This window comes from Marmota flaviventris, chromosome 14 (assembly GCF_047511675.1).
Source record: "Marmota flaviventris isolate mMarFla1 chromosome 14, mMarFla1.hap1, whole genome shotgun sequence".
In the NCBI taxonomy this organism is placed as follows: Eukaryota; Metazoa; Chordata; class Mammalia; order Rodentia; family Sciuridae; genus Marmota; species Marmota flaviventris.
Genome location: NC_092511.1, coordinates 56388394 through 56402110, shown reverse-complemented (window position 1 = coordinate 56402110; position 13717 = coordinate 56388394). Strand labels below are relative to the sequence as shown.

The 13717-nt window shown below is 35.9% G+C and overlaps 1 protein-coding gene across 5 annotated transcripts in view; it reads right to left on the bottom strand.

Moving 5' to 3' along the window:
* The window catches only part of Aplf (aprataxin and PNKP like factor), a 173927-nt gene that overhangs the window by 88343 nt on the left and 71867 nt on the right, over nt 1-13717 (bottom strand). For all 5 annotated transcript variants that reach the window (XM_071601660.1, XM_071601661.1, XM_071601662.1 and 2 more), the window contains exon 5: nt 13506-13638. In XM_071601660.1, the coding sequence (XP_071457761.1) occupies nt 13506-13638 (133 nt within the window). The remainder of the gene's footprint in view (nt 1-13505; nt 13639-13717) is intronic.

Below are 13717 nucleotides of genomic sequence, written 5' to 3'. Positions count from 1 at the left end.
ATGGGACCTGCTCAATCAGGGATTCCTCAGTTGTCTGCTTTGCCAAAAACCTGGTATGTTTTAGTTATAGATATTAAAGATTGTTTTTTTTCAATTCCAATTCATCCTGAGGATAGTCCACGTTTTGCATTTACTATCCCTGCACTGAATCATGAAGGTCCTGATCAGAGATATGAATGGAAAGTACTCCCTCAAGGGATGGCTAACAGCCCAACTATGTGTCAAATTTATGTTAACAAAGCAATCCAGCCACTTAGAAATCAAAATTCTGAACTACAAATATTTCACTATATGGATGATGTATTATTAGCACACAAAGATAAAAACACATTGCTAGAATGTTATGCCACACTTACAAACTTATTAAAAAATTATAATCTAGAGATAGCAATAGATAAAGTACAATTAAATTTTCCAATTAATTATTTAGGAGTTCTATCATCCTCAACCATGGTCCGTCCACCAAAAATTCAAATACGAGTAGATCAACTCAAATCACTTAATGACTTTCAAAAGTTATTAGGAGACATAAATTGGATAAGGCCTTATTTAGGTATACCAACAGGAGAGTTGGGACCTTTATTTGATATCCTAAAAGGTCCATCAGATCCAAACTCACCCCGAATGTTAACGCCTGAAGCAAGAAAGGCATTAAAAATCATTGAAACATATATGGAAAATATGCATTTGGATAGAATTGATATAAGTTTGCCTTTATTATTTATTGTACTACCAACAAAAAATATTCCTACAGGAGTATTTTGGCAAGAAGGTCCATTATTATGGATACATTTATCTTATTCTCCTAACACTATTCTTACTAGGTATCCTGAGGCTGTAGGACAATTAATACTCAAAGGAATAAAAGCAGCAAAGGGAGTGTTTGGAATTTCTCCCAATAAAATTATTACTCCATATACTATGAATCAAATTGATGAGTTAGCTAATGAGTTAAATACTTGGGCAATAATCATGTGCAAATCTAATGTTTCATTTGATAACCACTTACCATCTAATCCTTTATTGTCTTTTTGGGCATTGCATCCTGTAATTTTTCCAAAAATGACAAGAAAAACACCTATCATGAATGCTCCAAATATATTCACTGATGGGTCAAATAATGGTACAGCAGCAGTAGTTACCCCTGATCAAACTTTTACATTTTTAGTACCCAAACAATCAGCTCAAAAGGTAGAGCTTAATGCAGTTTTACAAGCTTTTGTGATGTTTAAAGATTCTGTATTTAATTTATTTTCTGATAGTCAGTATGTAGTTAATGCTATAGTATCTCTTGAAGATGCTGGTAGGATTTCCCCTTCTTCTACTGTTTTCTCTTTGCTTTCCACTATACAAAGTCTAATCTGGGACAGAAAAGATCCATTCTTTATAGGACATATCAGGGCACATACAGGATTGCCTGGAGCCCTTAGTTTGGGCAATGATTTAGCAGATAAAACTACACATGACATACATATTTTCTCTACACTAGAAGAAGCTATAAATTTTCATAAAAAGTTCCATGTCAATGCTAATACTTTACAAAAGCGTTTTAAAATAACTAAGGAACAAGCTAGACAAATAATAAAACAATGTCAAAATTGTGTGACCTTTTTACCACAAGTTAATCTTGGAGTCAATCCTAGAGGATTGATACCTAACCATATTTGGCAGATGGACGTCACACACTTGCCAGAATTTGGAAAATTAAAATATTTGCATGTTACAGTTGATACTTCTTCTGGATTTTTGATGGGCTCCCTTCATGCCGGACAAAAAACTAAAGATGTTATAGCTCATTGCTTACAAAATTTTGCCACTGTGGGTGTTCCAAAACAGTTAAAAACAGATAATGCCCCTGGTTATACTTCTACCTCTTTTAAACAATTTTGCTCAACATTTGGCATTACTCATATAACAGGAATCCCATACAATCCACAGGGACAAGGCATAGTTGAAAGAGCTCATCAAACTATTAAAATGTACTTATTAAAGCAAAAAGAAGGAATTGGGAAGGGGTATATATTCCCCAAAGATAAACTTAAAATAACCCTTTTTACTCTAAACTTTTTAAATTTGGATTCATCAGGACTTAGTGCTGCGGAAAGGCATATGTGTCCAAAAAATGTACATAAGCCCAAGGTACTTTGGAAGGATATTCTAACAGGACAATGGAAAGGTCCTGACCCAGTAATTGTCTGGAGTCGGGGGTCTGTTTGTGTGTTTCCACAGGGAGAACAGCAGCCGATTTGGATTCCAGAGAGATTAACCAAGGTCCTGACCCAGTGATTGTCTGGAGTCGGGGGTCTGTTTATGTGTTTCCACAGGGAGAACAGCAGCCGATTTGGATTCCAGAAAGATTAACTAAAGCGATTTCTACAGACCAAAAAGAAGATGATTTGGCTCAAATCCATAACAACTGATATCCAAAACTCCAGTTTGGCTATTCTTACATCTGCAACAGAACCAGGATGCTTTTTTCAATATCTATTTTATTATTGCCCTTTGCCATATCATGAAGTTCTATTTTGTTTTTTGAGCTCATACAGACCTAGGTTAATGTTTTGCTGATCAGTTCTATTTTTTGACTATAGAGTTTTTAAATATTGCAATGGAGATTTCACCTGTAAAAAGTTATAAGGCCTTTACTATAATGTTATGTGTTGTATGTATTATGTTATGTGTGCACACTTGTGTTTTGTGTTATATGTTTGAATGTCCATATATCATATATGATGAGCGCTCATGATAAAATGGATCCAAATATTTTTTTTTTTTCACGTGATTTATATGGTTTAATTTATATTGGGTAAACAACTGTTGAGGATTGTTTTAATATGTAAACAAAAAAGAAGGTTAACAGATCTGTTTGTTTACTTTCACCTTTCCTTTTCATTATATTTAATAATTCTCTTAAAGATAATGTAAATTGTTAAGAAAATTGTTTTCTTTTAGTGCCTTCTGTAATGTTACATAATTTTTTCTTTAGCCATTATTGCCAGAATTCCTATCTTCATCCCAGTGCCGGTGAAGACAATGTAAATTGTTAAGAAAATTGTTTTCTTTTAGTGCCTTCTGTAATGTTACATAATTTTTTCTTTAGCCATTATTGCTAGAATTCCTATCTTCATCCCAGTGCTGGTGAAGTCAAAGATAAAACCAATCTACAGCTTCTACAATAGCCATCACTGAACTGCTTGCAGAACTTGCCTGGACACATTATGAGCTCACCTGTATGCATTGTGAACTATCTGTTGGTGCAGCGACTTGTGGTAGTGTTGGGGTATTTTTGCTGATGATGTCACCGGTGGTACAATTTTTCAAAGGAGCCCTCAATTGGCTTAATGTCATGGCATTTTGCATCCTCCTCTACTAGTGATGGTCTAAAATTTGGGGGCCAACAGAGGTGAGGCAAAGAACCTCACCCCCCCACTGGTGCAAAGGCCTATCCACAAGTATGGCTGTATGCTGGACCGGTAGTCAGTGACGGGTATGATCCAATTGCAGTGGTACCAACCTAAGACAGGAGGCTGACGCCTAGAGGTCAGTTCATCCGATGACGGGTAAGGACCATATGTTGAATTGGACTGCCTAACAGGCACGGTCCCTAAGCCACATGCTTGTTGTTTAAACAGAGAGGGGGAGATGTTGAGAGCCACAGCCGAAGGGGCCCCAGCAAACTTCCAGCTGCCAGCAATCCAGCTGCCGGCTGATGATTGGCTCACAGCGGCCCCAGCAACATCTAGCTGATTGGCTCCTCGGCCCCAGCAACATCTAGCTGATTGGCTCCTCTGCGGTGATGCTCATTGGACTGTTTCCCTGCCCTTTCAGACCACGGAGCTGCTCATTGGGGGACTTTTTTGGCTCCGCCCACGTGACCCAGCCAATCGGCCTCAAGAGCAGGAGGATGGTGGGAGGTGGAGAGAAGCTTGTGGGGGGAGAGAGAGGCTTGTGAAAAGCCGATGGTGGCAGTTGGGCTCTGAGGGGTTTTTCCTGAGAGGCTGTTTGTTTGGCGTGTTTGGTTCTAAAAATAAAGTTAGTTTCTTTTGACAAGTGGCTTCTGATTGTGCCCAGCCAGACTGCGGCAACTACCAACCAAGAAAAGCCCAGGACCGGATGGGTATACAGCGGAGTTTTACAAAACCTTTAAAGAAAAATTAAAACCAATACTTTTCAACTTATTTCAGGAAATAGAAAAAGAGGGAGCTCTTCCAAATTCATTCTATGAGGCCAACATCACTCTGATCCCGAAACCAGACAAAGACACCTCAAAGAAAGAAAACTACAGATCAATATCTCTAATGAACCTAGATGCAAAAATCCTTAATAAAATTCTGGCGAATCAGATACAAAAACACATCAAAAAAAAAATTGTGCACCATGATCAAGTAGGATTCATCCCTGGGATGCAAGGATGGTTCAATATACGGAAATCAATGAATGTTATTCACCACATCAATAGACTTAAAGATAAGAACCATATGATCATCTCGATAGACGCAGAAAAAGCATTCGACAAAGTACAGCATCCCTTTAAACACTAGAAAAACTAGGGATAACAGGAACTTACCTCAACATTGTAAAAGCTATCTATGCTAAGCCTCAGGCTAGCATCATTCTGAATGGAGAAAAATTGAAGGCATTCCCTCTAAAATCTGGAACAAGACAGGGATGCTCTCTATCACCACTTCTATTCAATATAGTTCTCGAAACACTGGCCAGAGCAATTAGACAGACGAAAGAAATTAAAGGCATAAAAATAGAAAAAGAAGAACTTAAATTATCACTATTTGCAGTTGACATGATTCTATACCTAGAAGACCCAAAAGGGTCTACAAAGAAACTACTAGAACTAATAAATGCATTCAGCAAAATGGCAGGATATAAAATCAACATGCATAAATCAAAGGCATTTCTGTATATCAGCGACAAAACTTCTGAAATGGAAATGAGGAAAAAAACCCAATTCACAATATCCTCAAAAAAAATAAAATACTTGGGAATCAATCTAACAAAAGAGGTGAAAGACTTATACAATGAAAACTACAGAACCCTAAAGAGAGAAATAGAAGAAGATCTTAGAAGATGGAAAAATATACCCTGTTCATGGATAGGCAGAACTAACATCATCAAAATGGCGATATTACCAAAAGTTCTCTATAGGTTTAATGCAATGCCAATCAAAATCCCAATGGCATTTCCTGTAGAAATAGATAAAACAATCATGAAATTCATCTGGAAAAATAAAAGACCCAGAATAGCAAAAGCAATTCTAAGCAGAAAGTGTGAATCAGGCGGTATAGCGATACCAAATTTCAAACTATACTACAGAGCAATAGTAACAAAAACAGCATGCTACTGGTACCAAAACAGGCAGGTGGACCAATGGTACAGAATAGACGACACAGAGACTAATCCACAAGGCTACAACTATCTTATATTTGATAAAGGGGCTAAAAGCATACAATGGAGGAAGGATAGCATCTTCAACAAATGGTGCTGGGAAAACTGGAAATCCATATGCAACAAAATGAAACTGAATCTCCTTCTCTCGCCATGCACAAAAGTTAACTCAAAATGGATCAAGGAGCTTGATATCAAATCAGAGACTCTGCGTCTGATAGAAAAAAAAGTTGGCTCCGATCTACATATTGTGGGGTCGGGCTCCAAATTCCTTAATAGGACACCCATCGCACAAGAGTTAATAACAAGAATCAACAAATGGGACTTACTTAAACTAAAAAGTTTTTTCTCAGCAAGAGAAACAATAAGAGAGGTAAATAGGGAGACTACATCCTGGGAACAAATTTTTACTCCTCACACTTCAGATAGAGCCCTAATATCCAGAGTATACAAAGAACTCAAAAAATTAAACAATAACAAAACAAATAACCCAATCAACAAATGGGCCAAGGACGTGAACAGACACTTCTCAGAGGAGGACATACAATCAATCAACAAGTACATGAAAAAATGCTCACCATCTCTAGCAGTCAGAGAAATGCAAATCAAAACCACCCTAAGATACCATCTCACTCCAGTAAGATTGGCAGCCATTATGAAGTCAAACAGCAACAAGTGCTGGCGAAGATGTGGGGAAAAGGGTACACTTGTACATTGCTGGTGGGGCTGCAAATTGGTGCGGCCAATTTGGAAAGCAGTATGGAGATTCCTGGGAAAGCTGGAAATGGAACCACCATTTGACCCAGCTATTCCCCTTCTTGGACTATTCCCTAAAGACCTTAAAAGAGCGTACTATAGGGATATTGCTACATCGATGTTCATAGCAGCACAATTCACAATAGCTAGACTGTGGAACCAACCTAGATGCCCTTCAATAGATGAATGGATAAAAAAAAAATGTGGCATTTATACACAATGGAGTATTACTCTGCACTAAAAAATGACAAAATCATGGAATTTGCAGGGAAATGGATGGCACTAGAGCAGATTATGCTAAGTGAAGCTAGCCAATCCCTAAAAAACAAATGCCAAATGTCATCTTTGATATAAGGAGAGCAACTAAGAACAGAATAGGGAGGAAGAGCATGAGAAGAAGACCACCATTAAACAGGGACGAGAGGGGGGCAGGGAAAGAGAGAGAGAAGGGAAATTGCATGGTAAAGGAAGGAGACCCTCATTGTTATACAAAATTACATGTAAGAGGAAGTGAGGGGAAAGGGGAAAAAAAACAAGAGAGAGAAATGAATTACAGTAGATGGGGTAGGGAGAGAAGAAGGGAAGGGAAGGGAGGGGAGTGGAGGGGGGATAGTAGAGGATAGGAAAGGCAGCAGAATACAACATACACTAGTATGGCAGTAGGTAAAAAAGTGGATGTGTAACCGATGTGAATCTGCAATATGTATATGGGGTAAAAATGGGAGTTCATAATCCACTTGAATCAAATGTATGAAATATGATATGTCAAGAGCTTTGTAATGTTTTGAACAACTAATAATAATTTTTAAAAAAGACTCTGAGCAACTTCACAAGAACCCATCTCAAAAAAGAAACAAAAAAGGGGTTAGGGTTGTGGCTCAGTGATTATGTGACTCTAGGTTCAATCCCCAGTACCAAAAAAACTTCCATCCACTCTCTTACCCTCCAGAGAAATCAGTTATAACAACCTGTTAGTAATTAGTAGTCTTCTCAACTTTTTTTTCTAAGTTTAAGCAAATATATTTAAAAATACAAATATATAAACACATATAGGACTAAAAGTATAAGTGCTGTTCTTTTTGTAATATAAATTCCTAGAACTACAACTTCTGGGTCAAAATGTGTGGTACATTTAAAAACTGAAAGAGATACTGGCAGATGATGTTAAAAGTCTATACTAATTTATACTTTTATGAACAATGTTCAATAATACCCATTCTGCCAGCAATAGATTTTGATGAGTTAATAAATAAGAAATTACAATTGTATGTTTCTATTTATACTTACCTAATAGTAGAGTCATATGTTTATTAACAATTAGTATTTATTATTCTATAATACATCACATACAATATGCAAAATTTCTATTGAGTATAATATTTTTTATTATAGACAATTTTTTTAATCTTCAATCTTTTCTAAGTATGACAGGTAATATCTCCCAGTATATTGTTTACCAGTCCATTATATGCCTCTGAGTAAGTTTTTGCATGCAAATATTTTTAAAATATAAATCTGTCAATTTTTCCTTTATGGTTCTAGGTTCCCTATCATCTTCTGAAAGTCTTCAGAACTATTAAAAATATTTCCCATATTTACATCAAATGCATTAACAATTTTAAGTTTTATGTTGACATTATTAATTCAATAGACTCTATCTCTGAATATGGTATAAGTAGGGATCTAATATTACTTTGTCCCAAATAGATTATTTCCCCCAAGCATTTATTGAATAATGTATCCCTTCCTCACCAGTTTTAGCAGATAATTTTTATATTAAATGTATCTATTTTGATTTGTCTCTGAGTGTTTCATTCTTTCTAGTGGTCTAACTTCTATTCCTGTCATAACTAACAATTACTAAAAGCAGGTATCCAGCCCAGATAGCAATATAGGGGAATTCCAAAGAAAAGGTATTCAAAGTGCCCCTACAAAAATACAAAAAAAAACTTAATTCATTTTATACAAAGCTGACATGACTCTAATGTTAAAATTTGCCATTTATAGCATGAAGAAAAATACTGATGTATTTATAAATATAGAGATGTCCTATACCAGATATTAGCAAATTTAATCTAACGGAGTATAAAAATAAGAAGCCATCATGACAAGGTTGAATTTACTCTGGAAACATAGACATGATATAATATTAAGAAATCTACCAACAACATTTGTCGTGTTCCTAGTGATAAAAACACTCAAGGTCACTCCAGGAGAACTGGGCTGTGCAAAATAACCATACAAGAGACAGAAGAAACAGAGATACCTTTTTCTTTGGGGATCCTGTGATGGCTCCTCTGACCTTAAGGGTCCACAGAAAGAAAGACAGCAAGCAAGCATGTACTGAACCCTTTTACTGAGGAGAAGCCATTCAAATGAAACAAGAGGTCAGGTTTCAGGGGGTGAGTCTAGCTTTGAGATATCTGCTATCAGCAGGTTGACTGATATCTAGGAAGGCCACACTCAAAAGCAGAGCAAGAGAAGTAAACACACACAGGGCGTTTTCATGGAACATTCTAACCCAAACAGAGTAAAGGGATAATATCACAAAGGAACAGGTGAGCATAGCTCTATCCATGGAGCGACACACCTATGTGTGAAGACACGTCCTCAATCTCCAGGACTAGGGTAATGTCCAGGTCACTATGAGATGTAGTGACAGTCAGAGCCTCTCCAGCTCAGGGAAAGAGAATGCAAAATCATTCAGATTGGCTGCCCACAAACATTAATTATATTAACACATGAAAAATGCACCATTATTTCTATGCCAAATTTTTTTTCAAAAAAATTGAAGTTATTCATGAAAAAAAGTAAAAATAAAACAACCTAAGAATAGCATGAGTGTTTATCAGAATCAATACCAGCCAAGAGTTAAAGAACATATCAAAAACAAACAAACCAAATGTAAGAACATATAAAAAACAAACAAACCAAACCAGGACATTCAGAAAGTAAACGTAAGTGGCTATACAGTGACATGTTTAGAACATGGGCTTTACAGTCAGAAAGAGATAGGTCTCAGTTACAGCTCTGGCATTTATTACTTGATCTTGGATAAGTCATTAATCATCAGTTAACATTATCTGTCCTGATCCTAAGTACTCAAAAGATTTCAAAATATCAAGTTGGTTTTAGACAATCTAAGTAAATGTCAATGTCCATGGTACAGTACTACAGGTACAAAAGACAGAAGTTGCACACATATTAATGAGCCTAAAAGGTGTCCTGGAAGATGATTTTTTAAATATCTAGCAATGGTTTATTGATGCAGGTCATTAGTTACTTAGGTGAATAAAACAATTTTAAAAGCTATGCAATAGAAATGTCTAATTATATTAATTTTTAATTATCAGAATTCAAGTACACAACTGTTTATACTTCTTAATTTTTCCTCTTCTAAATTTGTATACTTCTTAACTCCATTAAAGGTATTAAGGAACCTAACTTTGCTCTTGTATGTACTTTTACCAAAATTTAAGTTTATATGAAGATAGGCTTGAATCCAAAAACTTTCAGATCTTATTTTGAAGCTTTAGCATTTTGGTGCATTGTGTGCCATGTAATATTCCAGTCCTGATCAATGTCAGATAACTGTCATTTGTATTTTCAAGGTGAAGTGCCCAAAAAGGCAATTCACATTTTATATGGTGTATCTGTCAAATGAAAGTTAATATAATAGCTGGTTATTTGAAGCAAAACATATTTTGAACTATTATAAGCAATCTAAAAGTGATAACATAAAAGCAACTATAGTATAAACAACTCTTAAATAAAAAGATTTGTACTTAGGAAGGTAGTTTGCGTTGATATAACTTTTGGTCAAGAAAACTTACTCTTTCTATTGGAGAGAAATTGTTCTACTGAGGGAAAGTACCCGCTCCTTCCCACTACCAGCCCTCATTTTCCTTTCTACAAAGTGAGGATCATGTTTAATAAGTAATGTTACTGATAAAAATATTTTCCACATGAAATGACTATGGAGGGGATAATAACCATTATACTAAAATAAAACTCTTTATCAGGAAACTCTTTGATTTAGTTTTGAGAATTCTTCAGATTAAACCACATCCCCTTCAACATACAATGTATAACCTACTCTTATGATCCTACTCTAATCCAACTAGCATTGAAGAAGGTATATTCTATACATTGTACATTTGATCAAAAATTTTCAAAGAATTCCATGACTACTGAATATGAGAATCATTGAGGACAGTAATATTCCCTCTTTAAAAAGGTACTAATTTCTACTATAATTTATAAAAGATAATGTTCAAAATAAAATTGACAGAATATCTTAATTGAACTAATCAAATCAAATAAAAGATTATAAATTCAGGACAAAAATATTAAAAGGAACAACTATATGAAGGCATTGGATAGTAAACAAAAAGACAGGCAGAGAAGAATCTAACTTTGAAAAATTAACTACAACTTTTGAATTTCTGTTTTCCTGAGGGTATTTCCCAATTCACAAGTAATGTAGAAAGCTTCAGTCTGGTTTGAGGTTAGTAGAAAAGACAGAAAGTGAGGAATAAAATCCCAGAAGAAAGGGAGCCCAAAAGGGGCATAGTGCATCTCCAAAATCCCAGCAGGCTGAGGCAGGAGGATTGCAAGTTCAAGGCCAGTCTCAGCAACACAGCAAGACACTGCCTCGAAATAAATTAACAAGGACTGGATGTGACCTGCTAAGAGCCATAGCCAAGTAGTATGATGCATGGCATTTTTGGTAGAAAGGTGACCACCAGCAAGCCATTGAGATGATATGATTATGTTAAGATCTGCATTCATATGGATATTAGACCCCTGCTGTCCACCTTGGCCTGCTACTGGACTCCTGGAGAGTTCCTATTGGTTGGGGAAGTGCGGTAGGAGGAAATTCCGGAGGAGGGATTTCCTGTTGCCGGTCTGGGAGAACGCCTTGGGTCGGCATATTTCCCGGGAGCTTACAGGGCATTGGCGGGAGTTTCAAAAATAAAATTTGTTCCTGTTTAAGTGGCTCGTGATTTTGTGCCCAGCCAGACTGCGGCAGTGACCCTGTTTCAAAATAAAATAACAAGGACAACTCAGTACCATGGGTTCAATCCCTAGGGCAAAGGAGGAGGGAAAGGAGTAGATGGAAGTTGAAAGAAGAGGAAGGGGGAGGAGGAGGAGGAGGCAGCAGCAGTGGAGGCAACAGCAAGAACAAAATTCTACAAATAAAAATGACCCAAATCCTTTGCTGACTATTAATGTTCATGGAAGAAACCCCAGGAATCCAGGGAAAAAGTCACAGTTGGAAACCAAAAGAACTAAGTAGAGAGACTATAGTTGCTGTCCACATCAGGGAAAACAAGAGACTAAGATCTGAATCCAGCCAGGTTAACTGCCTATTAGAACTACTTCCTTAGGAAAACATAATGAAATCAAGAGCCTTGATAATCTATTATTCATATCACCAATATCCAACAGAAAATCACTAGCTACAGAATATACAAAAAAATATGATCCATATAATATTTAAAAAGCAGTCAATAGAAAATTAACCTGAGATAACCAAAGAGTTGCACAAAGACACACACTTTAATGTAGTTATTAGAAATATGGTCAAGACATTATAAAAGATGATTGTAAATCAGTACAAACACTTGGAAACAGTATGGATGTTCTTCAAAGACTAGGAATGGAACCATCATGTGACCCAGCTATACTACTGCTTGGTACTTATCCTAAAGTCAATATACTATAGTGATCCATACATACCCATATTTACAGCAGCACAATAGCTATCACCAGATGAATAGATAAAGAATATATATGCACAATAGAATTTTTTTTATACCAGGGATTAAATCTAGGGGCATTTAACCACTGAGATACTGAGGATGATCCCCAGCCTTTTTAAAATTTTTTATTTAAAGACAGGAACTCTCTAAGTAACTTAGGGTCTCATGAAGCACAATAGAATTTTATTCAGCTATAAAGAAGAATGAAAGTATGTCATTTATGGGAAATGAATGGAACTGGAGTAAATCATGCTAAGTGAAATAAGCCAAACTCAAAAAGTCAAGGGTCAAATGTTTTTTCTCATATGTGAAAAACATATGAGAAAGGTGCACATATATTGAGGTAGGGCAGGAATCTTATGAAAATAGAAGAGAGCCCATATGGCAGAGAAAAGGAATCATGGAGAAGTGGAGAGAAATGAGAAGTACTGAGAAATGACATTAACCAAACTATACCGTTCTATTATGTGCGTGTATAACTATGTAACCACAAATCCCACTACTATGTTTAATTATTATGCAACAATAAAAAGGAAATAAATCCTTTTTTTTCTTTTTGTGGTCTGGAGATCAAACTTGGCTATGTAGTCTACTATTAAGGTACACGCCAACCCCAAAACAGTTGAATAGGCCCCATGTTTTCATTTTGTACTAAGTCAGGTTTTCAGAAAACTTGAATGGAACCACCATATGACTTGGCTATCTCACTCTTCAGTATAAATCCAAAAGATTTAAAATCAGCATACTTCAGTGATGCAGCCACATCAATGTTTATAGCAGCTCAATTCACAACAGCCAAGTTATGGAGTCAACGTAGGTGTCCTTCAACAGATGAATGGATAAAGAAAATGTGGTATATTCACATGATGGAGTATTACTCAGCCATGAAGAAGAATGACTTTACAGCATTTCCTGGTAAACAGACAGAACTGGAGCAATGGGAATACTCAGCAGAAAACATACATTATTGTGATACCTATCATGACAATGAGCTATACTACAAGAGAGGTCACACCTTTTTAAAATCTCCTGTCAAAGACATTGTGCATTTGGCTTTTTAAAAATTCAATTAATGTAATCTCAGAAACTTGGGAGGCTGAGGCAGAGGATCTCAAATTCAAAGCCAGTCTCTTAACAAAGCCCTGAACAACTTAACAAGACCCTGTCTCAAAATAAAAAATAAAAAACAGGCTGGGAATGTGGATCAGTGGTTAATCACCCCTGGGTTCAATCTCTGGTACAAAAAAAAAAAAAAAAATTAATGACACTAATTTTAAATGCTTTTTATTGTACTCACATTTTATCTTAGATGTGAAACCAATAAGTTAATTTGAAAATCTATATTAATATCCTAAATCTGGCACATAATACTGCTTGTTAGATGAAATATAAATAATCATTAGGATAATATTTGATACATGGCATAAGATAATATCTTGTGTTTTAAATTAGAGTCTATGTACACCTAAAAAATTCTTAGGTTAAGCTATACTGACACAACCACTACTCTATTTTTTCAGAAAAACTTTCTAAATCTGTTTGATATTTTCCTTAAAGTCAGCATTAGCAGAAACAAAAACCTACCTCCACTGATGACAGATGCTGAAAGGTTTTGATCACTTAAATTCTCTGCTAACATCCAAGCTGGAAGAACTCTTTTCCTCTGGGCAGGGTTTGACTGTTGCTTACTGAAGTCTCTACATTCACCTAGGAAAGACTAAAAAGACACCTATTCCATTAACCCCTAAAGACAATCACGCATCATTAAGAGTTTGTAAAATTATTTACTTTGCAAA